Consider the following 27725-nt stretch of genomic DNA (forward strand, 5'->3'; position numbering starts at 1 on the left):
GTGATGGGTGGAGTGCTGCAGGGTTCTGTCCTGCTCAACATCTTTATTGGTGACTTAAATGAAGGGTTAAAATGCATGATCAACAAGTTTGCAGACAACACCAAACTGGGAGGGATAGCCAATACTCCAGAAGAAAGGAGCAGAATTCAAAACTATCTTAACCGACTAGAGAGATGGGCCGAAACTAACAAAATGAAGTTCAACAGGGACAAATGCAAGATACTTCACTTCGGCAGAAAAAATGGAATGCAAAGATACAGAATGGGGGACTCCTGGCTTGACAGCAGTACGTGTGAAAAAGACCTTGGAGTCCTTGTGGACAACAAGTTAAACATGAACCTACAATGTGATGCGGCTGCTAAAAAGGCCAATGGGATTCTGGCCTGTATCAATAGGGGAATAGCATCTAGATCCAGGGAAGTCATGCTACCCCTCTATTCTGCCTTGGTCAGATCACACCTGGAATACTGTGTCCAATTCTGGGCATCGCAATTAAAGGGAGATGTTGACAAGCTGGAATGTGTCCAGAGGAGGGCGACTACAATGATCAAGGGGAACAAGCCCTATGAAGAGCAGCTTAAAGAACTGGGCATGTTTAGCCTGTAGAAGAGAAGGCTCAAAGGAGACATGATGAGGGCCATGTATAAATATGTGAGGGGAAGTCATAGGGAGGAGGGAGCAAGCTTGTTTTCTGCTGCCCTGCAGACTAGGACATGGAACAATGGCTTCAAACTACAGGAAAGGAGATTCCACCTGAACATTAGGAAGAACTTCCTCACTGAGAGCTGTTCAGCAGTGGAACTCACTGCCCCAGAGTGTGGTGGAGGCTCCTTCTTTACAGGCTTTTAAGCAGAGGCTGGATAGCCATCTGTCGGGGGTACTTTGAATGTGACTTTTCTGCTTCTTGGCAGGAGGTTGGACTGGATGGCCCATGAGGTCACTTCCAACTCTATGATTCTATGATTCTATATGTCAGGAATGCTTTGATTGTGTTGGACTGGACAGCTTGGATGGTCTTTTCTAACTCTATGATTCTATGGATCAGTTTCATGATGCAAATTGTCTGGCACAATATTATCTTCATAGTAAGAATATGAACATGAAGACAGCAACATTCATATTTAGAATATTAATAGTGAGAAAATAGGGAAAGCAGTGAAAAAAACAAAACAATAAAAGGCATTTGGAATTCAAATTTAATTTACAAAGCAAGCAAAGCTATTTGAATAGAAATCCTATGTAAGCATCTCCGTCATCTGTCATCTGCTTCCTGGCAATTTTAGACTATTCCTCTAACAATAGATTATCATTATAATAATTATCTTTATTTGTATCCCACTTTTATATCTGTAATTGAGACTTTCATGTCTACCTTTCTGACACTATGGATTATTAATCCTTTCTTAATTTTCAGAGCTAGCCAATGATGTTGCAAAGGATCAAGATATCTCCATCTTGGTTATACTAGGGTAATAGGAATGGAAAGAACCCCAAAGTATACAGAAAGAGGAAGATTCCAGTGAATAACAAGTAGTAGTCAGCTATATTCCTGCTATGTCGAAAATACTTTTTTTTGTTAATGTTAATCAGATCCCGAACCACATTCTCTTAACTTCTTTTATAATAATTTTACCTCTTGTGCAAACCTATGTAAAGCATATCAAGGCAAGAACCTAACCAGCACCTTGCTTTTTTAATAGATATTTGTAATACTGTTTTTTCCATCACTTTTGACATATTTCAGCATCTCCATCCAACCAATCCAATAATGACATGATTTCTTGATCCCTGAGAGGCTGTATGGCTGCTATTAGCACCCTCAAGTGATATTAGTTAAGATTACAATCAAAAGTAATTCTTTAATATGGGAAAACTGAGTAGAGCTGTCAAAAGAAAAATGATAAGTCAGAAGAATATTTCACACCATTGAACAGTTCGGGCTAAGCAGACATTGCCTGGATTCCTGTTGGAAATAACAGCAGACATTCAATCAGTTGTTGAATAATCAGTCAACACACAGGTAAACCCAACTGGTTCTGTGGCTCTGCTCTATTTAGGATTAACATGTTTTATACCTTTTGTGTGTGTGCTTGTTTTCAACCATGGAAGGAGTTCCTAAAAGAGGTATTGGCAATTTAAAATATTTTTTAAGTCACAAAATAAATTGTAAAAGTTGTAAATATAGTAATCACTAAAATAATGAATAAATATAATAATCAGAACAGTGCAATGTGGTAACATTTGATCCAACAAAGGTAAAAAGGTAAAGGTTTCCCCTGACATTAAGTCCAGTCGTGACCGACTCTGGGGGTTGGTGCTCATTTCCATTTCTAAGCTGAAGAGCTGGCATTGTCCATAGACACCTCCAAGGTCATGTGGCCGGCATGACTGCATGGAGTGCCATTACCTTCCCGCCGGAGTGGTACACATTGATCTAATCACATTTGCATGTTTTCCAACTGCTAGGTTGGCAGGAGCGGGAGCTAACAGCGGGTGCTTATTCCGCTCCCGGGATTTGAACCTGGCACCTTTTGGTCCGCAAGTTCAGCAGCTCAGTGCTTTAATACACTGTGCCACCAGGGGTCCTGATCCAACAAAAGAGTCCCATAAAACAGAAAATTGAAATGTTCTAAAGGGGTATAAAGTGTAGACTGTACAGGTCAAGAGGAAGCATTCTACAAGTATAGTGTCACAACAGAGATTGTTCCACCATTTTTGTGGCCACCTAAATCTTAAATGGCCTTGAACTGTCAGTATTCCCCCATATAATTTATATCTGTAGTCTTAACACACTAATCCCGTGGTTCTCAACCTGTGAGTTCCCAGGTGTTTTGACCTACAACTCCCTGAAATCCCAACCAAATTTACCAGCTGTTAGGATTTCTGTTTGAGACCTACTGCTATAATCCCTCCAGGCAGTGATGTGTAGCCAGACAAATAGGCCTTTGAAACATATCTTCACAAGTTATGTTCACTTATATCTCTCTTTGAATTTCAGTAATTCTTTCTAGGAAAGAATAGGTATGGGGAACCTGTTTTAAATTCTAATATGGGATTGTCTTGGGAGCTGCATTCTAGCAATATAGTGGTCAGAACTAGATGTCATTCTTAGCAGTTTGGACATTTTGTTTACAAAGAAAATAAAGCGTGGTTCAAATCTATGAATTCAGATTTCAGACTTGGTACAACAATTTCCTGGGCTACAAAATACAGCTCAGTTCCATGCAAAAGCCCTGTTGTTGTTAGGTGCCTTCAAGTTGAATCCAACTTATAGCAACCCTAGAATAGAGTTTTCTCAACATGATTCATTCGGAGGAGCTTTGTTCAAAGGATGAGATTGTGTGGCTTGATCACAGTCACCCAGGGGGTTTTCAAGGCTGTCTCTCAAACCCTGCTCTCTCAGAGTCCTTGTCTAACAATCAAGCTAAAACAATATAGAGGCTACCCTGTGAAAGTTTCTGGGCCCAGTTTGATCCAAAATCTGCATCAGACCTCAGTTCACTCTACAAATTCCTGAGCTTATCTTCGGGAAGTGATTCGAGTTAACAGTAGTAAAAGCTTATGGATCATGAGTTGCATCTTATGTAGGGACTGAAAGTTCTTCACCTCTATCTTAGGGAAACAAAATGCCAACAGAAAGTTGTCTAGAACTAATTTGCAGAATCCTATATGACTTGTTAGATCACATGGCTTTACATTTCCCTAACTATGTAGCAGAGACACTAAGAAACTTATTTAGTAAATGATGAACATGAGATACTCCAAAAACTGTCCAATGTACATTGGGTCCAATGCACATTACTCCTACTATTCATCAGACACAAATGCACATTGGCCATGTTCCTGGCTCTGTTTGGATATGGCCACTACACAACTTGCCCAATTCAAATACCCACATAGATGTCAGGCTCACTTCAAAGGACCAGTCTGAACGCAGATCAAAGATAGCTGCTCTCAAATCCAATCTTTATTGAAGAATACATGACTTTGGAAAAGTCGAGAATGACCTAATGTTTACATACACTCAATTTTATCACTTCTGATGCAACGTAATAGCACACGCAAATATCATCATCAAACCCCACCCTCTGGATCACATTACTACCATTCCCACACACTACATCAATTATAATTGTTTATACTTTCAACCCTGAGTTCCCAGGCTCATTTTATCTTCTCCCGCCAGGTGCTTGCAGGGTTGTTTTATGTTATGAAGCCAGATTCAGGGCTTGGAAATCCAGCCCTGGGATTTGGCTCCATGACATGGCGCCCTCGTTTTCTTCGTCCTCCTCTCCGGTCCTTCTTTCATCATAGTCCTGAAACAAATCAAACAATAACTCTATGTGTCCATTTTGTCCAAAGTCCCCATATACTTTTTCAGTAAGCTGCGATGGAATACTGGGTGTATTTTCCCTAAACTTTTTGGCAATGTCAACTGGAAAGTTACTTCATTGATAACACCCTGTATTCTGAATGGTCCAATATATTTGGGGCCCAATTTTCTCGAAGGTAGCCCCAATTTGATGTTTTGGGTACTTAACCATACTAGATCTCCTTTATCCAATTTATCGCCTTCCACCCTCTTCCTGTCTGCGAACGCTTTATACTTTTTGTGTGCTTCCTTTAAGGATGCAGTCACTTGACTCCAGCATTCTAGCATTTGTGTTTTCCATTTTCCTGCCTCTGTTTCCTCATTCTCTGTCCATCTTGGCAACTGGGGCAAAGGCTGTATTTCATACCCGTAAACTACTTCAAAGGGGGTTTTATTTGTTGCCGAATGTATAGTCGAATTAAAAGCTAGTTCTGCAAAAGCCAACCATCTAGACCAGTCATTTTGTCTCATGTTAGAGTACATTCGAAGGAACTGCCCAAGTGTCTGCTGAGTACGTTCTACTGCCCCGTTTGTCATGGGGTGAAAAGCAGAACTTAGACTCCTTTCTGCTCCTAGCATTTCCAAGAATTTTTCCCAAAATTTTGCTGTGAATTGTACTCCTCTGTCACTGACCACTCTACTGGGACATCCATGCAGTTTGTAAATATGGTTTATGTACAATTCAGCTAGTTTCTCGGCCGATGGTAGTTTCGTCAGTGCTATAAAGTGGGCCTGTTTAGAAAACAGGTCTAATACTGTCCAAATATAACGATGTCCTTTGCTAACCGGCAGTTCCCCCACAAAGTCCATAGCTACACATTCCCAAGGTCTGGTAGGTTCCGCTACTGTTTGTAATAATCCCATAGGCTTCCCTCCTCTCGATTTATTTCTGGCACAATCATCACATTGAACAACATGATTCTTTATGTCCTTCCTCATTCCTGGCCACCAACAATGTTTTGCTATTGCCTTCGTTGTTTTTGTAATTCCTGTATGACCAGCGCTCTGGTTATTGTGAAAACGATGCAAAATCTTAATCCTTAATATTGCTGGGATATACAGTTTCTTGTTAACAAACCAAAATCCTCCCTTCTGCTCCCCCTTTTCTGCGTTGGATGCGATCCACTGATCTCCTTCATAAGACTGTTTCAGTTCGTTTCCCCAATTATCTTCCCCGTCGAGTTCAACAATAGCCGTGTTCTCCTTTTGGGTTTGCGCTCTTGTCCTGACAGCTAAGCCCCATTGTTTATCAGAGAATATTGTCCCCTCTTTTGCTGTGGTTATGCCTTCGTGTTGAGGCATGCGTGAAAGAGCATCTGCCAAGACATTCTGCTTCCCTTGAAAAAATTTTAATTGGAAATCGAACCTGCTGAAGTATTGCGCCCATCTAATTTGTTTGGGGGACAATTTTCGAGGAGACTTTAAATACTGGAGGTTCTTATGGTCAGACCAAATTTCAAATGGGATTCCGCTTCCTTCGAGGAAGTGTCGCCAGCATTCTAAGGCTTTTAATATGGCTAATGCCTCTTTTTCCCATATTGGCCAACATTTTTCAGTTTCGCTGAACTTCCGGGACAAATATCCACAGGGTTTTAAGTTCCCATTTTGATCTTTTTGCAATAGTACTGCCCCGTACGCACAGTCTGAGGCATCGCAATGGATTATGAAAGGGCTTCTGATATCGGGATGTTTTAGGATGGGTCCTTCTGTGAAGCATTCTTTTAGGGTTTCAAATGCCTTTTGGCATTCTGGCGTCCAACTCAGTTTGGCGCCAGGAGCTTTTACTTTTGCTGTCTCCCCTTTCCCTTTTGTTTTTAAAAGTTCAGTAAGGGGTGCGGTTATTTGCGCGAAGCCTTTTATGAAGGATCTATAAAAATTTGCAAACCCCAGAAATGATTGCAATTGCCTCCTTGTTTGAGGCACTCCCCATTCTTTTACATCTGATACTTTAGCTGGATCCATAGCTATCCCTTCTGGAGATATCCGATACCCCAAAAAGTCAATTTGAGTTTTATTAAATTCACATTTGGACAGTTTTGCGTACAGCTTTGCTTCTCTTAGTCTCTGCAACACTTCCCGGACCAATTTCACGTGCTTTTCCTTATCTTCGCTCACAATCAAGATATCATCAAGAAATATGAATACCCCTCTGTACAACAATGGGTGTAGTATTTCATTTATAAGCTGCATAAAGCAACGGCCTCCGAAAGGCGAAATTTTATATTCAAAATGGCCGAATGCGCAGGAAAATGCAGTTTTCCAAGTATCCTCCGGTTTGATTCTTAATTTATGATATGCTTCAATTAAATCCAGTTTAGTAAATATGCTCCCTTTCTTCAATACGGTAATTAAATCCTTTACTAAGGGCATAGGGTATTTATTGTCCTTAGTAATTGCATTTAAATTTCGATAATCAATGCACAATCTTAGGGAGTTGTCTTTCTTTCTCCTAAATAACACTGGGGCCCCGAGAGGAGAATTGGATGGCTTAATGAAGCCTCGCGCCAGGTTTTTATCAATATATTTCCTCAATTCCTCCTTCTCCTGCACAGACATGGGATACACTTTTGGTTTTGGTAAGTTTGCTCCTGGGGTTATTTCAATTTCTACTTCTATATTCCTTTTGGGAGGTAATTTACTTGCTTCTTTCTGATTGAAAACATCCACAAAGTCTCTGTATTCAGGTGGCAATAGCTGTGGGTCTATTTCGCCTGCTTCATCTCCCTCGTCCTCCTCTTCTGCAATTTTGCTTATCTCCCATTGCGTCTGCTGTTCTTTAAATGCTAGGCTCTTTCCTCTCCAATCTACTTCAGGATTAGCCTGTTCGAGCCATGGTATCCCTAATATTACGTGGTATGTGGCAATAGGGGCTATCACAAAGGATATTCTTCCTTCCCATTTGCCTATTTTACATGGGACCCCCCGTATTTCCTTTGTAGATACTTCCCCAGCAGCAACTGATCCATCTAGCTGCGAAAATGCAGGCTTGGGTTGCTGGCTTGGGTTTTGAGGGTTTTGGCGGCTCCCCCTTCCGTGCCCAACAATCTGCTGCTCGATGGCCCGTCTTCCCACACACAAAGCATCCCGGTTTAGGTTTGTTGTCGTCTCCTCTGGAGGGAATCCCCGGCCTCCCTCCGGACCTTTCCTGCTTCCTCGTTTCTCCTCGGCCTCTTGCCACCGGTCTTTGCTGGCTGCCGCTGCTCCTGAAGCGCTTCACTTGGGCCAGGGTGGACTCAACGCGCCCTGCTAGTTGAATCCATCCCTGGAGCGTTTCGGGGTCATCTCTGTGCGCTGCCCAGCTGAAAACCTCGGGGCGTAGTCCCTCTTTAAATATTTCCACTTTGGTCACTTCAGACCACTCTGGTACCCTTTCCGCGAGGTGGAGGAATTCCTCTGCGTACTCGGGCACCGTTTTGTCCCTCTGCTTTATTCCTTTAAGCTGGTCTCGAGCCCTCAATTGCTCTAGCCGGTCTCTGAACCGGTTTTCCAGTGCGGCGAGGAAGCGGGGCACTGACCTCAGGCATGGGTCGCGTCTGGCATGTAGTTGCACATACCAGCTTGCAGCTCCTCTCTTTAGTGTGTTGCCGATGGCTCGAACCCTGCTTGCTTCGGAGGGGAATGTGTGTGCATTGTCTTCCATGTATCCTCTGATGCTAATTAGAAAAAAGTTCAATTCAGCTGATTCCCCTCCGTATTCTAGTTTGAGATCTTCCCTCCTTGGCATCCATTCTGCGGCCCGTTGGTGCTGTCTGGGAGGCATGGGGAAGGGTTGCATCGGGTTTCCTTGGACGGCCCCTCTGAACACGCCGCGCCCCACTCCGGTGGTCATTCTGCGCGGCTCCCGAAATTCTGCCGCCGCTGTCGGCCCTTCCACCCATCCGCATACGGGCCTCGCTGTAGCCCCCGCATCTCGTCTTCCCTCGTCGTACAGCACATTCTCCTCCTCTTCCTGGATCTCCTGCTCCTCTCCGCCTTCGTCTGCTAATCCACTGGACCCGATCCCTGGCCCCAGTGGTCTTTCCACCCCGACGCCCATTCGGGGGGTTGGGAGCTCTGTTGGAGATGGCGGCCTCAGAGATCCCAGAGCTCGCTGGCGCTCCACTTCGCGTGCCATTCTGTCTCGGAACTCCAGCTCCCGCCAATATTCCTCATCTTCCTCGCCCCTCGCCGCCACGGGACTCTGCGTTGATGCTCGCTGGCCCCTTTGGCTCCAATCTCCTTCTTTACCTGGCTCTCTCTCGGCGCCATATCGGATGGGCTCCTTTTGGAGATTCTCTTCCAATAGTGGCACCAACCTCCCCACGGTTTCTGACAGCCTGGATAAATTTGTTTCCAGGATGGATAACCGCAGGGCCACGGTCTCCGGCATGCTTCCTCCAGATCCCCAACTGGTTTCCGCAGCCGCAGAGACGCCTCTTCCTCCCCTGGGAATCCTCTGGGTCACGCCGTCCGGCCTGGGGTACCCCGTAGAGGAAGCTATGGCTTGCAGCGTCTCTTCTCCCAACGGCCGGGCCCCTTGCAAAGGCCTCCCTGCTCCATTTGGGCTTTGATCTCCTTCTCCACTCATTATCACTTCACTGCGAATTCCGCAGGAGGGTGAGAACGGGATTCTCGACTTAAATGTCAGGCTCACTTCAAAGGACCAGTCTGAACGCAGATCAAAGATAGCTGCTCTCAAATCCAATCTTTATTGAAGAATACATGACTTTGGAAAAGTCGAGAATGACCTAATGTTTACATACACTCAATTTTATCACTTCTGATGCAACGTAATAGCACACGCAAATATCATCATCAAACCCCACCCTCTGGATCACATTACTACCATTCCCACACACTACATCAATTATAATTGTTTATACTTTCAACCCTGAGTTCCCAGGCTCATTTTATCTTCTCCCGCCAGGTGCTTGCAGGGTTGTTTTATGTTATGAAGCCAGATTCAGGGCTTGGAAATCCAGCCCTGGGATTTGGCTCCATGACACATAGATATGTAAATAATCCTAATTCCCACATATGTATAACTCCAACAGGATTCCTGCTAATATACGTATTTTATAGAATAAATACATTAGAGTATTTATAGGCACAAATAATTTCTTCCCTGTATATTGTGTTATTTCTCCTTAACAGTCAAAAGAGGTAACCCATTTTGTTGCCATGTGATTCCCATGCGTAGATATTTAAGCTTTCAGTAGGAATGACAAACCAGCATTTCTATCATTTAGCATCAGTTATTGAGTAACTCCCAGTCTTCACATTAAGCTCAAATTGAGTGTACCTTGAGAAAATGTCATACCTCAGGGACAAAAAGAAACGGAGCATTCACCAAAACATTGTTATAAATAGGAGGAAGAATTAAATTGCAAAAGCTTGTTGCTTATGTGCTCTGGCAGTCTGAACATTACACCACCTTCTGTCGGTAACCTTTTGAGCATATGTCTTTGGCAATCCATAGGAAAGAGTTGTATTATGAAGATGTAACATTTTGTGTGAGTGCATTTGAGGGCAGAGAAAAATTGGGAGACCAGAGCACTCATTCCAAGCAATGGTTAAGACATATCTCTGAGATATGGTGCACTAGGGAAAGTTGGCACTGCATTGTTACATGGAAGCATTAAAAAAAGAAAAGCTTTTCATTCTGTGCTGAAATAAACATCTCCCATCTATTTATTATATTTATGCACTCTCTTTACCTGAGAGATGCCAGATGCTAGAGGTTTGGGCCTTACATTAGAACTTTACAGGACCTTGGAAATCTGCCTGACTGCCCCCACCAACTTTTGATTTTTTTATACATTTTTTAAAATACCCCAAAAGATGTTTCTTAATAAAAAAAATCTCCTCATTCCTTTGGCCAGGGAACCATACGGCCCTGTGGACTCCAGAGCAACCCTTAGGAATTTGAGCACTCCCTCAAGCCTGCAGCAGCTTGAGAAAAATATGTTTATGAACAGGAAAAAAAATACTCTGTTTTGCTTCAGGCATGAGTTTAATGTTTAAGGCCAGTTTCAGGGTCCCCACCCCAAAAAGATACCCTTCCCAGAAAAGGTGCTGAGATGTTGAGATGCTCTGGAGTTGGCCAGAATGGGGTGGTATGACTCTTTGGCATCTGACATGTATCACTGCATTTTTGTCTTCCGTGGATCTTTTTTTAGATACAGAGGTGGGGCACAAATTGTAGAAAATGTCTTGCGCATATTTTGATGTAAGTTCAGTTCCAAAGTGAAAATTAATTTTGTGTCTCGTCTTCAGTTTTGTTTGTTTTTTAAAGCTGTCTGGTCATGTGCAGGTTGGATTTTATTTTTTAATCAAATACTTATTTGATTATCTATAATTAGATTTTATTGTATTGTAAGCTGACCTGAGAAAGGTTATTTTAAAAGTCAGAAATAAAAGAAAGAAGCCCCATTAATAATTTTAGTTGCCTTTAAATGTTACCTTTTGTTATTTATTCCAGTAGTTCAATGAAAGCATGTCTTTAAGATATGGAAATTTCAGACCACTTAACCAAATGCATAAGTCAAGATCATCATGCTTGCAAACTCTAAATTTGTACTTACGTAGTTACATGGTGGTTGTTTTATATCACACTTCTACTGAGTACGAACTTTGTGTAGCTGTTTGTACATCTGCCAAGATGTCTGCTGATTGTCTCATTGTGCAATGGAAAATGTACAGAGACTGCTTATGAAATTTCAGTGAATAGAATGGCACAATGAAGACACTGACATATAATTACCCATCATTCAGGAATGTGTGAATTAATGTATACATGCTTTTGACACCAACAGAAATCTAGAGTTTTGCTATTTGTCTGTGATCGTTTATGGTTTAGATAGGAGTGATATGTTGCTTTGGTCACATGCCCGTGATTGCTTGATATCTCAAAGATCATTGCAATCCAGAATCCTATTGATGACAAAAACAGATATACATTGCAGTATGCATGTGGAATGACTTTTTGGGACAATGCAGAATGGATGTATCTAGCTAATGGTAGTAGCTGGAGCACAATTCCAGATGTGGAAAATTTGCAGATGTGCAGCGATACAGCTAAACTAGTGTGTCACATTGTATACCTGTGTGTGTTGTGTATAATGCACTATGGTGATAGTTATACTTTGCTGTTCAGTATAGGGACTGTGTAGCCCCAGTGTAGGGTAATTTCACTAGTGGATATTTATGCTACACTGAGACCATGTAGATCAGTGGCCTCTTTTTGCCACATTTGCAACTTCCATTTTTATATTCTTACAAGAAAGAAGATAATGCACATTTGGCTAACTTCATTGGACTACTATATCTGAAAATACAAATGCAGTAAGTTCAGATGAGTTTATTCACCATTACATAGGATAGAGAAATATCTTTTTGCCATCTTCTCCTGAATGTGTATACATTGAGAGTGATGAACAAACAGGGTAGGGGATATATCTAGTTACAAAGTCATCTGCTGTAGCAGTACCAAACGCTCAGAATATTTGTATTTTGAAGAGCTAGCCTGAACTCAAGTACTGAATGATAATGAAGAAGAAAGGCAGTAACCATAGCAAAGCAAATCTAATAACTCATTTTAAATCCAGGAGGCTTTATACATTTTAAAAAAATATATTATTTTAGATTCCAAATTGCCATGCCAGCATGAGTGTTGAAACAGAGACAGAATATTTTTTTTCAAACAAAATAGTGAAAGTAGGCAAAATTTTTGTAATGTTGGGGCAGGGCAATGTAGAGAGAGAATGAATAATAGAATTACAGAGTTGGAAGAGATGACAAGGGCCATCTAGGCCAACCCACTACCATGCAGGAACACACAAAATACTCCTGACAGATGGCCATCCAGAGAAGGCTCTAATGCAGCATACTCCACTGTTGAACTCCACTGTATAACTACCCTGTAGTTTGAACCATTGTTCCATGTCCTAGTCTCTAGCACAGCAGAAAACAAGGCTGCCCCTTTTCAATCTGACATCCTTTCACATGTTTAAACATGGCTATCACCTCCCTTTGTAAACTTCTCTTTGCCAAGTTCTCAAGCCCAGTTCTCAAATCATTTTACTTTTAAATTACATTAAACAATAGTGTAGCTGGATTTACTGACCTCGATCCAGATTTAGTATGATAAATGAACTCAATTAGTCATAGTTGTGATGTATATTCATTAATTTCATTGATTGTGGAACATCCTCATTTTATTAAAGCAATTATCAAAACCATTGACCAAACTATATGTCTGAAATTATTTAAATGTCCTTGATAAAATTTGAAATATATTTGTGTGCCTGAAAAGATTTTTTACATCAGTCTAGCAAGAGTCTTAAGCAGTGAATTTCAATCAACTTATACCACAATAATGTATGTGTGGTTCACCTAGGCTAGATCATTTTTAGTTAGTGAAACAAAAGTGATCCTGATTTCTGTAACAACTAAATTGCCTAAACCACAATCTGTTTTTTAAATTCATATTTTTTTATTCTGACAATATAAATAATAAAAATATATGTAACATTACATTTTAAACTGAGTAATAACAGTAATCAAAATCTTGGACATCATGTTTAGAGTAAAAAAAAAATTAAATTACAGTCTGTCCAATAGTCTTGTGCTTTTGTATGGAATCTTTATCCATTTCTGTTTGTTTCATTCGTATGTCCCCATTTCCATTTTTGAGCGCTGCTTCCGAAAACGGGGCCTTTCTGAATGAGCTGTTTTGTCCTTTCGTCCAAATGAATGAAAATGTTTGTCACATCAGTCAACATGGGAGAGCTACCCATGCTCCCCTTCCCCTCAGTTTAAGGGCTAGAGGGTCTCACCATTTCACTGATCCTCAGGCTCTCTCCAGCATTCATTTAAGTTGTTAGTGTTTGTGGGATAAACCCCTGTCTCTGAATCCAGATAGGCAAAATGCAATCTGTGGCCCATTGATGCTGTTTTTGCAGCCCTTGGCTCTTCTTCAGGCTTCATTATCTTTTTTAAATGGGTAGCAAGCCCCCTCCCCATACTTTTCAACACACAGTAACTTGGAAAGACACTCTCAAAGAGCCCGTGACTGCCAGGGCATGCAGGCGAGCTCTGAGCACCAAGTATCTAGTAAGAGGCACTCTGCGCTCCGCTCAGCACTTGGCACTCAGCTGCAAGGTCTGGCAGTCACAGGCTCTTTGGGCCTGCAGGCCACTCTCTCTCTCTCTCTTAAAGAAAGTCTCTTTCCAAGTTCCTGCGTGTTGAAAAGTATGGGGGGGGGGGGCTTTCTATCCAACTAAAAAGATAATGGAGCCAAGAAGAGCTTAGGGCTGTCAAAACAGCATCCAGATTCAGAGACAGAGGTTTATCTCACCAACCCTAATAACTCAAATGAATGCTGGAGAGAGCCTGAGGATCACTGAAATGGTGAGGCCCTCTAACCTTAAAACTAAGGGGAAGGGGAGTGTGGGGAGCCCACCCATTGTCACCAACGGGATGAAAATCAGGCGAACAAACAGTTACCATTCCCACTTTCCTTTAGTTTCACTACTTTTTCTGTTTGGCGAGGGGTCTTCCGTATTGTGCCAAACGAATGAACTGCACACAAAAAACGTGGATGAAACAAATAAGACACATTTTGGCCCATGACTACTATCAAACAAAATTAAGAAGAGAACACATCAAAAAAGCATTTGATATGTGGGATTGGAGGACAGATCATACTAGAACTTTTATTGATATAGACTGCTAACCTATTAGGCAGATAGGATGTCATAAACTAGATTTATAATCTCTAAACTGTTCAATATTCGTATTTGTGATCATGGCTACATTGCCACAACCACATATGCCTCCTAAGCACATATCCAGACGCACAAATATGTTTCGCCATACTAAGGGACAGAATTATGTGGTGCTGATGAGTAGAGTGCCAAAGATACCATATCCAGCACCTTCCTGCCAGTGAGTCTTTGTTGAGGAGTTGTAACAAGTCCTGTCAGGGATTTTTGCTTCTATTTGTCACATTGTCACTATCTAGGAGGAGGGGGCTGGACACATTATTTTTAGTGCCCTTCTCACCTGTGGTGAAGAACTTTATCCCTCATTACAGATGACTGGATTTTAATGTGGGTTTGACAGGAGATGGAGCACAGCAATGGCATTGTAATCTAATGTAGAATCTCAGCAGTATTTGATAAAAGGAGACTAGGTACTAAAGGAAATTTCAGTCATTCATATACCATTCTTAAGTTTTGACTAATGTGTCAACTTCTTCATTAGAATAAAATTCTCTAAAATGTTGCTCCAGTTGTTTAAAGAGAGAAACTCCTTTCCAGTTTGTGGCAATTTCTGGATGTGCTGTTACATAGGTAAAGGTAAAGGTTTTCCCCTGACGTTAAGTCCAGTCATGTCTGACTATGGAGTGTGGTGCTCATCTCCATTTCTAAGCTGAAGAGCCGGCGTTGTCTGTAGACACCTCCAAGGTCATGTGGCTGGCATGACTGCATGGAGCGCCGTTACCTTCCCACCGGAGGGGTACCTATTGATCTACTCACATTGGCATGTTTTCGAACTGCTAGGTTGGCAGAAGCTGGAGCTAACAGCGGCCGCTCACGCCACTCCCGGGGCTTGAACCTGGGACCTTTCAGTCTCCAGCTCAGTGCATTAATGCACTTTGCCACCGGGGCTCCTCGTGCTGTTACATATTTAACACTAATTAATATTACATGCTTTACTTGTGGCTTTTCTTTGATAAACAATGAGAAAAATGCAATAATATATGATGATTACAACATTTGTCTGGCAGTTAAACTTACTTTTTCAATAATTTCCATCGAGAAATCTTCAAGCTATGGATGAAACTACTACAATATATAAGTGCCAAGAACATCACATCTATATGCTAACATGATCCACTTAATTCAGAATTAGTATAGTTAAATCTAACCAATGTTAAATACCATATATGAACATCTAACTGCATTATCTCAATATTACCATTTTTTTTCTATATATGGTGGAGTTTGGCTATTTATTCCTCCATTTTTTCTTCTTTGACATAATATAGAAGAAATATTTCTAGATTACCTATCTTACTTTTGTTTTAAAAAAAATATTTCCAACTGCATTAAAAATCAGCCATTGTGATTAACTGAAACAGTATCAGAAATGAAGGTGATTTGAGAGAAATTTCATTTTAACAAGACCAAGACAATTTTAGTTCAGCACAGGTCTGAAAATCATGCACTATTCCAGATGTTGCTGGACTGGAGTTCCATCAGTTTTAACTAGTATAATCGGCTCTGAAGAATGTGAGGAGTAGCAATCCAATGATACCTAGAGAAGACCATTAATTATTCCTATCCTTGGTATAGCCCATTGTTATATTTCACAGTATATGATTAACCACAGTGATAACAGGAAGCTAGACTAGTTAGCCCTGTGGTCTGGTCTGATGTACAGTAAGGCCCCTGTAACTGTGGAGCTTATATCCCTGCACCTAGGGAAAGTTGTCTATATGGGCCCCTTCTCAGGCCTTGAGGAGATCCTATGGTATACATCCCTTGGAAGTTACACAGAGTTGCATTAGAGGACCTAGCAGATTCTTAGAGAGAATACTTATTTACGAATCTCTATGTCCACAAATACAGCTCTATGCAATGTGGAACCAGAGGTTAGATAATTTAATGGTGTTTGTCCATTAATTAATTAAGGAACCATGGTGAAGTGCTAGGATGGAGGACATCTAGGGGCCTCCTCAGATGGGGTAAATGTAGTGTCCTTGGATGCTTCCACTCTGTCTTGTTCCCCACGCCAGATATCACACAACAGCATATGACTTCCAGTGGAGGCCCCGCCCCCAACCAGGGTGAGAGCACCATTGGAAGCTTTCCCCACAACACAGGAGCCTATCTGTGTTGTGCTGGCTCCGATGGAGGCAGCGTGGGTCTTTGCTGGGAGGGTGACACTTTCCATATGTGAAGTGGGAAGCATCTCCATGAGGGAGTGTCACACAGGATGACAGATTTGCCCCGCTGCCCCTTATGTTTGCCAGCAAAACCAGACCACGCTTCATCTGTTTTTCTGATGAGGTCTTAGGTTGAAATCATCCCTTAATCATAAAGTTCACTGGCTGACCTGTAGTCAAATTAATACCTATGAGCCTAGCCTTCTTCACAGCAGAACTGTGAAGATAAATGGAAGTGAGGAGGAAGCTAAATATAATACAACATCCACAATTTGATTTATCCATACTCCAAAAAGTATCCCACTGAGGCAATGTTTGTGGGCCTCTGTAGATCCTCCAGTTCAATTCTGTGGTATGTTTCTGGACCAAGAGAAGTCAAAATATAGGATTCATTATTCATGATTTCAGTTATCCATGAGAGAATGTGCTGTACTGGAAAAAATGACAAAACAAAAAGTGTTTCTGAAAGCAGAAAGCCTATCTCTCAAAAATGATAATATTTGAAAATTGATTAACTTTATTGCAATTTTATTAATTTTTGATGTATTGATAACTTTGATTTGTTGGCATTGATTAAACATATATTTCATGCCTCTTAAACTGATATCTAAGCTGCCTTGTAAATTGCAATTCAAAAATTGGATATAAATATTTCCAGTACTGAGACAAGTAAAACATCTGCCCAGGTGGCTAGCCCCATATACATCATCCTCAAATTGTCCAATAGAGGACCATTAATGATCTTACTTTAGCTTTTTAAACAATGGTTTTTCTGCTTATTGGAGCTAGGCTATGAGATTTGAATGTGTTTGTGGCAGGGAACTCTCCTTCTAATACCTTTGCAAGTTTACTTTGTAATCTTGTTATGCCTGCAGAGGGTGAAACTGGCAATCACTCTGCTGACTTGACTAAAACTGTCACTTGCATTAATCCTCCGTTCAAGACCCGTGCCGCTAAAAATAGAACCGCGACAGCTGACATTTTTTTCTTTTAAAAGCTCTTTCGCTCTAAATTTAGAAATGCCTGTGTTGAGTCTCAGAGGGATCATTACACGTACAGCCACAGCATCCATAAATAACTGCAACATCTCCCCTGGTAACGACACATAACACACAGTCTGGATTGCTGGGAATTCACTGCTCCCCATCCAGCTGGGATCCTCTCAGCTGTCAAGGCTTAATTTTCAGAGGCAATTTCACCTCACTGGCCCAGATAAAAATTATAAAAAGAGCTGTGAAATGTTTGAGCTGTAGCCATTTTAGTGGTTGCCATTGTTTGCCCTTTTTATATTGTATTTGCAAAATCATGGCTCAATCCTTCCACTGGAACGAGATAATTAGGGACCAAAGACTGATCACGGGAATATTTGGGGCACAAAAGAGCTATGCCAGTGGGCAGATATTCTTCTTGTTCTTTGTCTGTATTGAACCCTTTGTTCATTTAGACCTTTGAAAACATCTGTCTTGGGTTTTTCTAAATATTCACAACAACCTTATCCCTCTCTTGTCTCTCTTTTTCTCTTTCCGTTCCCTCTCGCTCTCCTTCTCCCCTCCATTGTTGTGTTTCTCAGGTGGGCGAGTTCAGAGCTCATGCTGCCGAATGGACAGCTAATGTCACTGCCGAGTTCAAAGAAACCCGCCGGCGCCTGAGTGTGGAGATTTATGACAAGTTCCAACGGGCTACCTCCATCAAAAGGAAGCTCTCTGCAGAAATGGCAGTGAATCACAGCCAAGACCTGACTCCTTGCAAGAGAACCTTGTCTGTCAACCACCTCACCAGCGAGAAAGACCTCTTGCCTGCCATTACAAAGACAGACAGCATTTATATGAATGGCTTGACGCCTCACTGTGCAGCTGAAGAAATTGCTGTTATTGAAAACATTAAGTAGCACTGACTTTGAATCCTGATCTTTTAATAAGAAGAAGCCTATGGTTTAGACTTACCTTGTAGTTCCTGATATATTTTTTCCTGTCCATAACTGATGCTAATAGCATTTTTTAAAATCACGTGCATGAATTCCAACCGAAATCCACCCACAATAAGGATTCATAGTCACCATCATATTTCTTGAAAGACACAAAACGAATGGCACTCCTATCATTGACAAATGCTGGAACAAGCATGTCCGATGCCTTTTTTGTGCCCAGACTGTTTCTCATCTCTCCTAATGTGCCATAAGGCGTTAAGAATGAATAATGCTGGTTTAGGTTAACAATGTAGCTTTGAGGGATCAGTCCTTAAACTTTTCAGGGTCTACCTTACCAAGCCTAGGAATGGACCATGTATGGACTACAATCTCTATGTAAATGGCAAGAAAATCTTATGCAGCCTTTTACCTAAGAAATTTTTGTCAGTGCCTTATCTTTTAAAAAAAAAACAGAACCTCTATAACTCTCATGCGTTTTGTTTGTTTGTTTGTTCATTTGCTGATTCTTGCATGAGTACTACATCTCATTTTGATATTTCATCTTCCCCCCAACAATCATATTTTTAAAGGTGTCTAAAGCTGAGGATACCAGCGTTAAGAAATAGATGCCAAATCTAAGGACAACAAAGCACTGCTCCTATGTCTAACTTTAAAGGCACTGCAATTAGAAGGGTTGCCAATGGTGTCCCCCTGAAAGTATTCCTTTTTTTCTTTTTACTCAGGTTTAGATGATACATGTAGACTCCATACACCTGTAGAATTTATTGATCCATGTCATGTCTCATTACTTAAATCTCTAATCACCAGTTCAGGCCCATATATTGCATAAACCAAAAATGTTCTGTTTTGTGTTACTAAATTACCTGAAAGACAATATTAACTTGCTGAATTCAGAAGACACCTTTACTCACTGAGAATGCAGAATAATCCTAAATCATCAGCAGAGAGATTTATAGTGAATACAGTGCTGCTGGTAGAAAAGGATTCAAACTTTCCTTTGTTTTAGCCACGTCATGCCATATGCACAGGGGTCCTGCCTGCTGGATTGCTTTCCTGAATGTTACATCCTGCAGTGTTTTTCCCCACTCTGGAGCTGAGGACAAAAGTGGGAATGCAGTTGAAACTGGCATCACTGTGACTTTCTACATCAAGAATATACATGGTATCTGAATACAAATGCAGACGTGAAAACCAGTTGACCAATAGCACAATCTGAATATGATCAATTATTTGGATAAATAGGCTGATTTTCAGATCTGAAGCCAACCCTTGGGATTTCTTTGATTATTTTAAAGAGGTGGTGGTGGGGGGGGGGCATTGATTATAATTTTACAGCCTCGTGTTTCTTTTGTTTCTAAATGTATGCAAGATACAGAAGGAATGCAGGATTAAAAATAATGGAATGAATTGTCTATTAATTTTTTAAAAAACATTTAATTCTATTGCATCCTGGCTGTATATAAAACAAATAAAATGCCCCTTAAGAGATTAATAGGCAGCCTGATCCTCAAAGCATAACCAAGGTGCAGACTCCATTGAAATAACAGGGAGGCTTGTGCACCTACAGAGCTGTTTGAGGCCCGTACTCTTGGCTCTGAATATTAGCAAAATGGGACTTCAATTGGACACCATTTAAATAACAAATCCATATTTTCTGACTATTAAACAACATTATGAATTATGAATGTTACCTTTATGGATGCTTCATCTTCCTTTTCTAACAAATCTAACTTATCAGTGTAAATAGCAATCAATGAAGAGTTAATGAAATTGTTCATCTCAAATCTGCAGAGTTTCTATGAAATATCTATCAAGCCAGGCTCATCAAAGAAAAAAGGCCCCATCCCCTCCGTTTTCCCCAGCACAGTGTTCTGAATGTTGACATGGCAAGGAAGGTTCTCTTGCCATGTATAAACTGTGAATTGTAATGAAAAATAATAACAAAATAATAATAATAATAATAAAGTTTTTAATGAAAACATGCCTTACCAAGTCTCCTACTTGTTGCCATTATAATGCTGAGAAATCTTTTGTAAAACCAGAACAGTGGAGCTCCAGAATTAGGATGATTTTGTACCAAATTACAGCCTTCTTAATTTTAGCAAATAATACTATTTTGGCAGATACAGAATAATATGTCCTCTCAGCATCAAATTGTTTTTTCTCCAAAGTTGATAATAAAATGAATACTCTTCTGCTGTAATTGCTCTGTGTTTGCACTTTGTCTTAAAATACATTGGGGCAGAAGTAGGGAGTCTTGTTTATATACTGAAAACAGACTGTGTGCACAACAGGGTTTTATTTTCCTGACGCTGGTATTTTTTAAATGGACAAAAATTGCTTAACTGCATTTTAGTGCTGCTTTTTGGAAAAGAAAATGACCTCCATCTGTCTGTATATTAATTTTTATATTCACTCTTGGGGCTTGTCTACACAGACTAAGAAAATCATACTCATAGCTGTTGCGATCCAGACACATAATCTTCTTGACAATTCTTTAAACTTGAATCCAGTTCAAAATACCTTGCCTTTTATCCTGCAGTTTTCCAGAAAATTCTGATTTCTTAGCATGTGAAGCTCCATTAACGCTGAATGTGAAGTTGGGGTGAGGAGTTGGTGGACAGAAAATGTTGGTAGAAGGTGTCCTGAGCCCATGTGATTCTTTAGGAAAGTGGGAAGGATATGCATTGCTGGGGAAAGGAATTTAAAAATTTGGCAGGAGAAGGAAAATGGGGAGGACGTTGCTTGTTGGGGAAAGGGCTTAAACTCAGAGAGCAGAAGGAGAGTGTTTTCATGATGGAAATGTGGTAAATTAAGTGAGGGGCCAGCACTTTTGGCAGGACATGGAAGAACAGGTGGAGGGACAATAGAAAGAGAAAAGCTATGAGGTTGAGCTACTTAAATAATAGCCACAAACCTGTGATTAAGCACACCACTGCTTAACTGGTCATAGGTATATTGACATGCATGATAGGAGGAAAAGTGGCCGAAAATAATGTGAAGGATTGGAAATTGATGACTGCTCTTTTACACTGAAATTAGTTCATTGGGGAAATTTGTACCTAGCCAGCTTGTCCAATGGTCTGGAATTCCAGGCGCTGAAGTTCAAAATACCTGGAGGGCCACAGATTGTGCACCACTAGTATAGTCAAACCCTTCATTCTTTAAAATGGGGATATAATGAAAATGGATTACCATAATGAAAATATCAACATAACATATGCCACCAGCCGTTCAGCTCCCCCCCCCCCCCCTTGCAGTCCTCCCATCAAAGGATTTGGAGACTATGCAGGACAGATTTGTGGGGAGGAGTGCAAGGTTGAAGGGAAAGAAAAAGTACAGGAATACCTGTTGCATTAGTAGAAGTTCATTCTCTCAGTGGCTAAGATCTTACAAGAAGTAACTGGTCTTTACTTGGAAGGGGAATAAAACTGAGTTGTGTTACTCCTTTTCCTTCCCCCGATAGCCCAGAGCAGCCACATCTACATTTTGACACTTGTTTCCATCTTCCCCTTTCCACTGGAGGGCTTGACAGTTGCTGAGGGGCAGATATTTTGGACAGAATGCGAAGGGCTAGGGAATAGCTTCCTTCACCCCATCAAAAGACAAAAATGAAACATATATATATATAAGCTGTACTATGTCACTTGTACGATACTGATAAATGTTAAAGTAGAGTCCTTTAAAAAAAAATCAGCAGGAAATACTTCAATGTAACATTTGTAAAGTTTAGGTGTTAGATTGTTTTGGATTAAGTACAATTAAAACTGAAATGAACTAATACTTTATACATATGTGCAAATGTCCCCCTTCATTTTAGGACCCATCCAGGCAGACCCATAATGCGAGAATTTTCTTGATTTTACTGGAGGCGTCCAGACATGCTTCCAGTAAAACTGAATTAATTAAACATCTGGTAAGATCCAGAGCTAAAGGTAAAATCCAGGTCTTATCAGGTGTGGACCCTGTGTGGATTGGGCCTGGGGACCATGTGATGCGATTCCGGGCCTAATTCACACAGCCATCTAGGGGTTTTTTGGGCTACAGGAGCCCAAAAAACCAAGAGAGCACCCACCCTCTCCCCACAAACCCAAAATATACCCCTTAAAATAGAGTTAAACTTACCTGGCCACTATAACTGTGCTCTTTGCGCCGTTCTGGCATGAGGAAATGGCATGTCAGGAGATGGGGGGGGGGGAGCAAGGAGAAAAATCCCTCCTCCCCCATTTCCTGGCCAGGAGGGCACAATAAGCACAGTTATGGCAGCCAGGTAAGTTTAACTTTATTTTTAGAGATACGTTTGTGGGGCTTCAGGGTGGCTGCATGCTATCCCAATTCCAGTCAGGATGGCATGTAGCCACCCTCACTGGGAAAGCCCGGGTTTTTTAGGGCTTGTGGGGATGCAAATCCATGCCAAAGAGGGTTTTAAAACCCATCTTGGTGAGGATTTTTATCCTGTGTGGAAGCACCCCCAGCTGAGGGCCTTGCTGGGTCAATATGATATACTTCCCCTCCTGAAATCAATGACGAATGTTCTAGCTCAGAGAATGCCACATACTTTTGATTTTTTTTTCAAAATTGATCTCTGAACAAGCCTATTTCTTACTTGTACTCTTTCCAAGTTATCTCCCATGATGAGTCATCTTCAACTCAAAAACTTCCACATATATAAAAAAAAACTGGTTTGTCAACACTAAATCCATTCTATGTTCATCACAGCATTTGACTATGTCAACTTTAGTCTGAAAAGGAAGAGTTCAGAAACAAATATATATTAAGAACTTGGCCATAGGCATGTATCTTTGAAATCACACCCACATTACTTGTAGGATTTTGAGATTTGTAGTCTAAATCACAGTTCCTTAAACTTTTCTATTTGTGATTCTTTTGGGGAAATGTTTACATGACTCTGGATATGTAGGTATACAAAATCCGTTAAAAAACCAAAACATTAATTATAATAAATCAGTATTTGAAGGACTTGCTAAAAGACTTATTTTCCTTTTTATGAAATAAAACTGAAGCATCTTTTGCAGAGTCCACTGTAAACACTGCACAACAAATTAGTGCAATTGTCTAAAACAGCCATTAGGTAGCATTCAGAAATTTTTTACAGTTGCCAAATTTTTGGGACCCCAACATTGAGCTAAAAGGACCCCATTTGGGGTTGGGACCCACAGTTTAAGAATCAATTGTATAAAGGAATAAGTTCTATTATGCTCTGTCTACATTATAGGATAGGCAACCCAGAATAAGAAACAAGCTGCTTGAAACATAAGCAGCTATTTTTCTAATAAGAATTTATTAACTGCTATCTGTGGTGTTGATATATTAATTCTACAGTATAGCATATTGCAGGATTATAAAAGAGCTCTGCATGTGAAGTACAATATAGGCAAAAGCATAGGAAATGGCCCACCACAGGGGAAATTTTATTTTGGTCCTTGTCTAGAAATGCAAACATAGAGAAGCTGTCAAAACATCTGGAAGACAACATGTTCAGGAGATTGATTGTATTCTGCTTTGTGGGTCACAAATTGTCTAAGACTTGTTTATGTGTAGGTTTTATAAACCTAGTTTTAAAAGTCTTTCCAAGCAACACATAAATTAGAAGCAAGCTGAGTTGTTTCTGGACGAGTTGCACAAGCAATTTTCCTGAAAATGAAGGAATGTCTTTCCATGACAATAAGTCATCAAGGAGAAGATTCCCAGGTGTCATGAAAAGAGAGATAAAGGTCTCTAATAACAGATTAGTCACCATGAAAAACAATTTGAATTGGTTTCAATCAGTGTTTTGATATCTGTGAATCCCCAGAAGTCCTGTTTCAGGCACTCTTAGCAGCTGGCTTCTCAATATTCAGAACAACACATTCTATTCTTCATCATCTCATATAGATATGACACCTATGATCACATTATCCTGGACAATCATTCACTTTTAAAAAACTGATCTGAAATTCAACCAAATTATCTGGATAATCAAAACTAGTGGTTGTTTTTATGGAGTACAACCAGAAAGCCCAGGTGAGTATACAGTGACAATGCTTTCTGAGGGATTCTGGTAGTTGTGCACAAAATAGTAACTTTTCTAAACTGACCAGAACTATGGTGACATGAGGGCTTTTACCAAACATCCTTATTACAAAATGCAATAAGACGCAGGCCCATAGCCAGGATTTTGTTTCGGGAGGGGCTGGGTTATTGGTTCGGGGGGGCGGGGGGGGGGGCGGGGCTGAGTCTGAGCAGGAGAGGGTCTATCCTAGCAAACCTTTTGTATGGTTATCCCAATACCCCCATGCATATGGAATATATTGAGCATGGTGATCAGATCATGATATGAATAAACATAACAGTTTAAATAATAAATGTAAGGCTTTCTCACAGACCACCCTGAGAATTTTGGGGGAGGGGGGCTGAAGCCTCTCAAGCCCCCCCCCCCCCCGCCGGCTACATGCCTGATAAGACACATACCCAAATTTGGAATAAATTGTTCTCTGTTCCTATGTCTGTAACATCATTCTTGTTTGGATGTCTATATTTATTTATTTATTTATTCCCCATATTTATACCCCACTGTTCTCACCCCAAGTGGGAATCAGAGTTGCTTAAAGACTGGCCACTTCAGTGCCACATTGCAATACAAACATATATAAAATAAACACCTTAAACATCAACCATATAAACATACAAATACATAAACTGTTAAAATCTGTTAAAACCATATACTTAGCTAAAACTGTGGTCATCCTTTATGTTGCTGCATATCAATTCTGTGTTGCCTTATAGTGTACACCCCCAGAACTCCCATTTTCAGGTACTCGGGAGCACATGGATCCTTGCTCCTGGTGCTACTCAAAGATTGCAGCAGCAAAACAAGGGCAGTCCACAAGAGTGCAAGGAAAGAACATGGAACGATCCAGGAATTCAAAATGTGGTTAACCCATTCAGCAGCAAGAAGTTTATTTCAGCAATCAGAATGGCACATTAACCCATACTTACCTTCCCAAATCAAAGGATGTCACACAAGAGCATTTGCTTTGGCATAGAATGGGAAAAACACATGTGGCTGTTGTTGAGAAAGGGTTTTTAAAGATATATATACCTGTTGTTGAAAAAGAACTATGGAAAGAGAGGAGGTGAAGTGGGGAAATACTCTGTGTAAAACATGTGGAAAAGAGCGGGAGGGATGGGGGCCCTTTTACAGTGCCCTTATATCCCAGGTTATCTGCTTTAAACTGAATTATATGAGTCTCTACTGCCAGATAATCTGGGATAAACAGATAACCTGGGATCAGATCATGGGATATAGGGCAGTGTAGAAGGGGCCAGGGACTCCATCTCAACACACACAAGGAAGGGGCAAGAGAGTGAAGTCAATCACTGTAAAGAAATCTAGCTGAGAGGGGCACTGCATTGACCATACAATGCAGTTTCAAAGCTTTCCTTCCCCCTCCCAATCTCCATGGTTGGTGTCACCTGGTGATGATGTCACCTGGTGTGGCCCACACTCCCCACACACTCTTAGTGATGCCACTGAGTTGAACTTCTTTCTGCTGGGTATAATTGTAGTACTTTCAGCTCCGCACATTGTACACTACTTACCAATTCCATAGCAAATTGAAAATAATCATTATATTTTACTAAAGACTGGTTGCAGTACAACAGCCCAGATAAACTCTGGATAGACTTGGGGTGTGGGGTGGCGTGAAAAATTTTCTATTGGAAAATATATCAAAGTTTTCTGGGAAATTTCCCATCCCACATTTCTGCATCAGATTAAAAATTCTAGGGTCCAATCCATGTGATGTGTTCCCTGAACAACAATAGCTAAACTACAATTTCAAGGACCTACAGTGGTTAATGTGAACATTCAGGGCACCATTTGTGTGCATGGAGCAACATTATAAACTGAGGATTTGTGGGCTTGCCTGCCTGCCTAATACAAATATCACACTAGGAATGGATACACATAGATTTTTCTCTTAACCAATTCCGTATCCAGTCTGTGCTCCATTTAATCATTTTACTGGAGCAGTATCCACCCAAGAGTTGAAATGTTCATACATATGTTTTCAGTGATATGTATGGGTTGATGTGAGTTTTCCAGGCTGCATGGCCATGTTCCAGAAGCATTCTCTCCTGACTTTTTATCCACATCTATGACAGGCACCCTCAGAGGTTGTGAGGTCTGCTGGAAACTAGGCAAGTGAGGTTTATATATCTGTGGAATGGGAGAAAGAAGTCTTATCTGCTTGAGGCAAGTGTGAATGTTGCAATTGGCCACATTGATTAGCATTTAATATCCTTGTACCTTCAAAGCCTGGATGATTGCTGCCTGGGGGGGGGGGATTCTTTGTTGGAAGGTGCTAGTTGGCCCTGATTGATTCTTGTATGTTGTTGGCTTGCAAATCTTATCAGCCCCTAGCCAGGGTATGCAATAATGAGGAATCATAAGATGTGCAGTCCAGCAACCTCTGCAGAGTTACAAATGGTCCACTCCTGTCTTAGGCCCTAACACTGAGGCATGCCTAATTTTTTCATGTTTTTATGGTTCACAGGGAATAGTCCAAATTTGTAAATATTTAATCTTTTCTTACCCAGTTTGATAGGCTACATTCCATGTCTTTAGCACACCGATTGTTAGAACAGCCTTGAGATCCTTCTAAAATTAGAATTTGCTCCTTGGTCCAAAATGGTTCCTAATATCCTTATTTTAGCTATTCTATAAACATGAAACATTAACTTGTATTTTGCAGACCTGTATAGCTGAATATTTTAAATTATTCCTGTCATGACTTTTACTGTATAGCACACTTCCCTAAGCACTGAAAGCATCTATTTGAATTGAGCAGGATTGATCCATGTGACCCAAAAACAGCATTTATATGGAGACAGCTATTTGACTTCTCCTGGTAAATAACAGTACTAGAGAGATATTTTTATAGGTGATTAATTTTGCTAGCTGAGTTGTTAATTTGACTTAATCCAGATAATGAAGATGTAACATTCATCGCAACCTCCAGCGTGATCTTTTTTTTTCTCCAGAGGAAGTTGTGCAAGTTATTAAATGGGTAATACACAGTCTCTCGTTAGTGATAAATAATATTTTCCAATGGATCAGATTCAAATTACTTTGCTAATTATAAATTAGAATGGCACTCATGGCTGCATTTTACTTACTGATAATTAAACATTTCTAAATAGTAAGCCTCAAAAATGTTTGATATGAAGAAGATAAACAAAATGGATGTTTCAACTATTTTATTTCAAGGAAACACATTTTCTAAGTAATCCATAATGCTGTACATAATATTAGTATTCATTATACCATATTTCAGTAAAATGGTCATATTAACAGCTGCTACTGCTGCTCTGTTTATTTTATGATTCTTGCAAACTCAGGCCTCTGTTCTGAGCAAATTTGTTTAGTCTTTACATTTGAATCAATGGTTTTCACAAATACCGCATATAGTGAAGATAAACTTAGGGTAATG

The 27725-nt window shown here is 40.5% G+C and overlaps 1 protein-coding gene across 4 annotated transcripts in view; it reads left to right on the forward strand.

Moving 5' to 3' along the window:
- kcnk2 (potassium two pore domain channel subfamily K member 2) overlaps nt 1-20434 on the forward strand; it is a 203777-nt gene extending 183343 nt beyond the window's left edge. For all 4 annotated transcript variants that reach the window (XM_062972089.1, XM_008125851.3, XM_008125852.3 and 1 more), the window contains exon 7: nt 17875-20434. In XM_062972089.1, coding sequence (XP_062828159.1) covers nt 17875-18192 — 318 coding nt within the window. In that variant the 3' untranslated portion in view covers nt 18193-20434. The remainder of the gene's footprint in view (nt 1-17874) is intronic.
- The last annotated feature ends 7291 nt before the right edge of the window (nt 20435-27725 follow it).

The sequence above is a fragment of the Anolis carolinensis genome, chromosome 1 (genome assembly GCF_035594765.1).
Source record: "Anolis carolinensis isolate JA03-04 chromosome 1, rAnoCar3.1.pri, whole genome shotgun sequence".
In the NCBI taxonomy this organism is placed as follows: domain Eukaryota; kingdom Metazoa; phylum Chordata; class Lepidosauria; order Squamata; family Dactyloidae; genus Anolis; species Anolis carolinensis.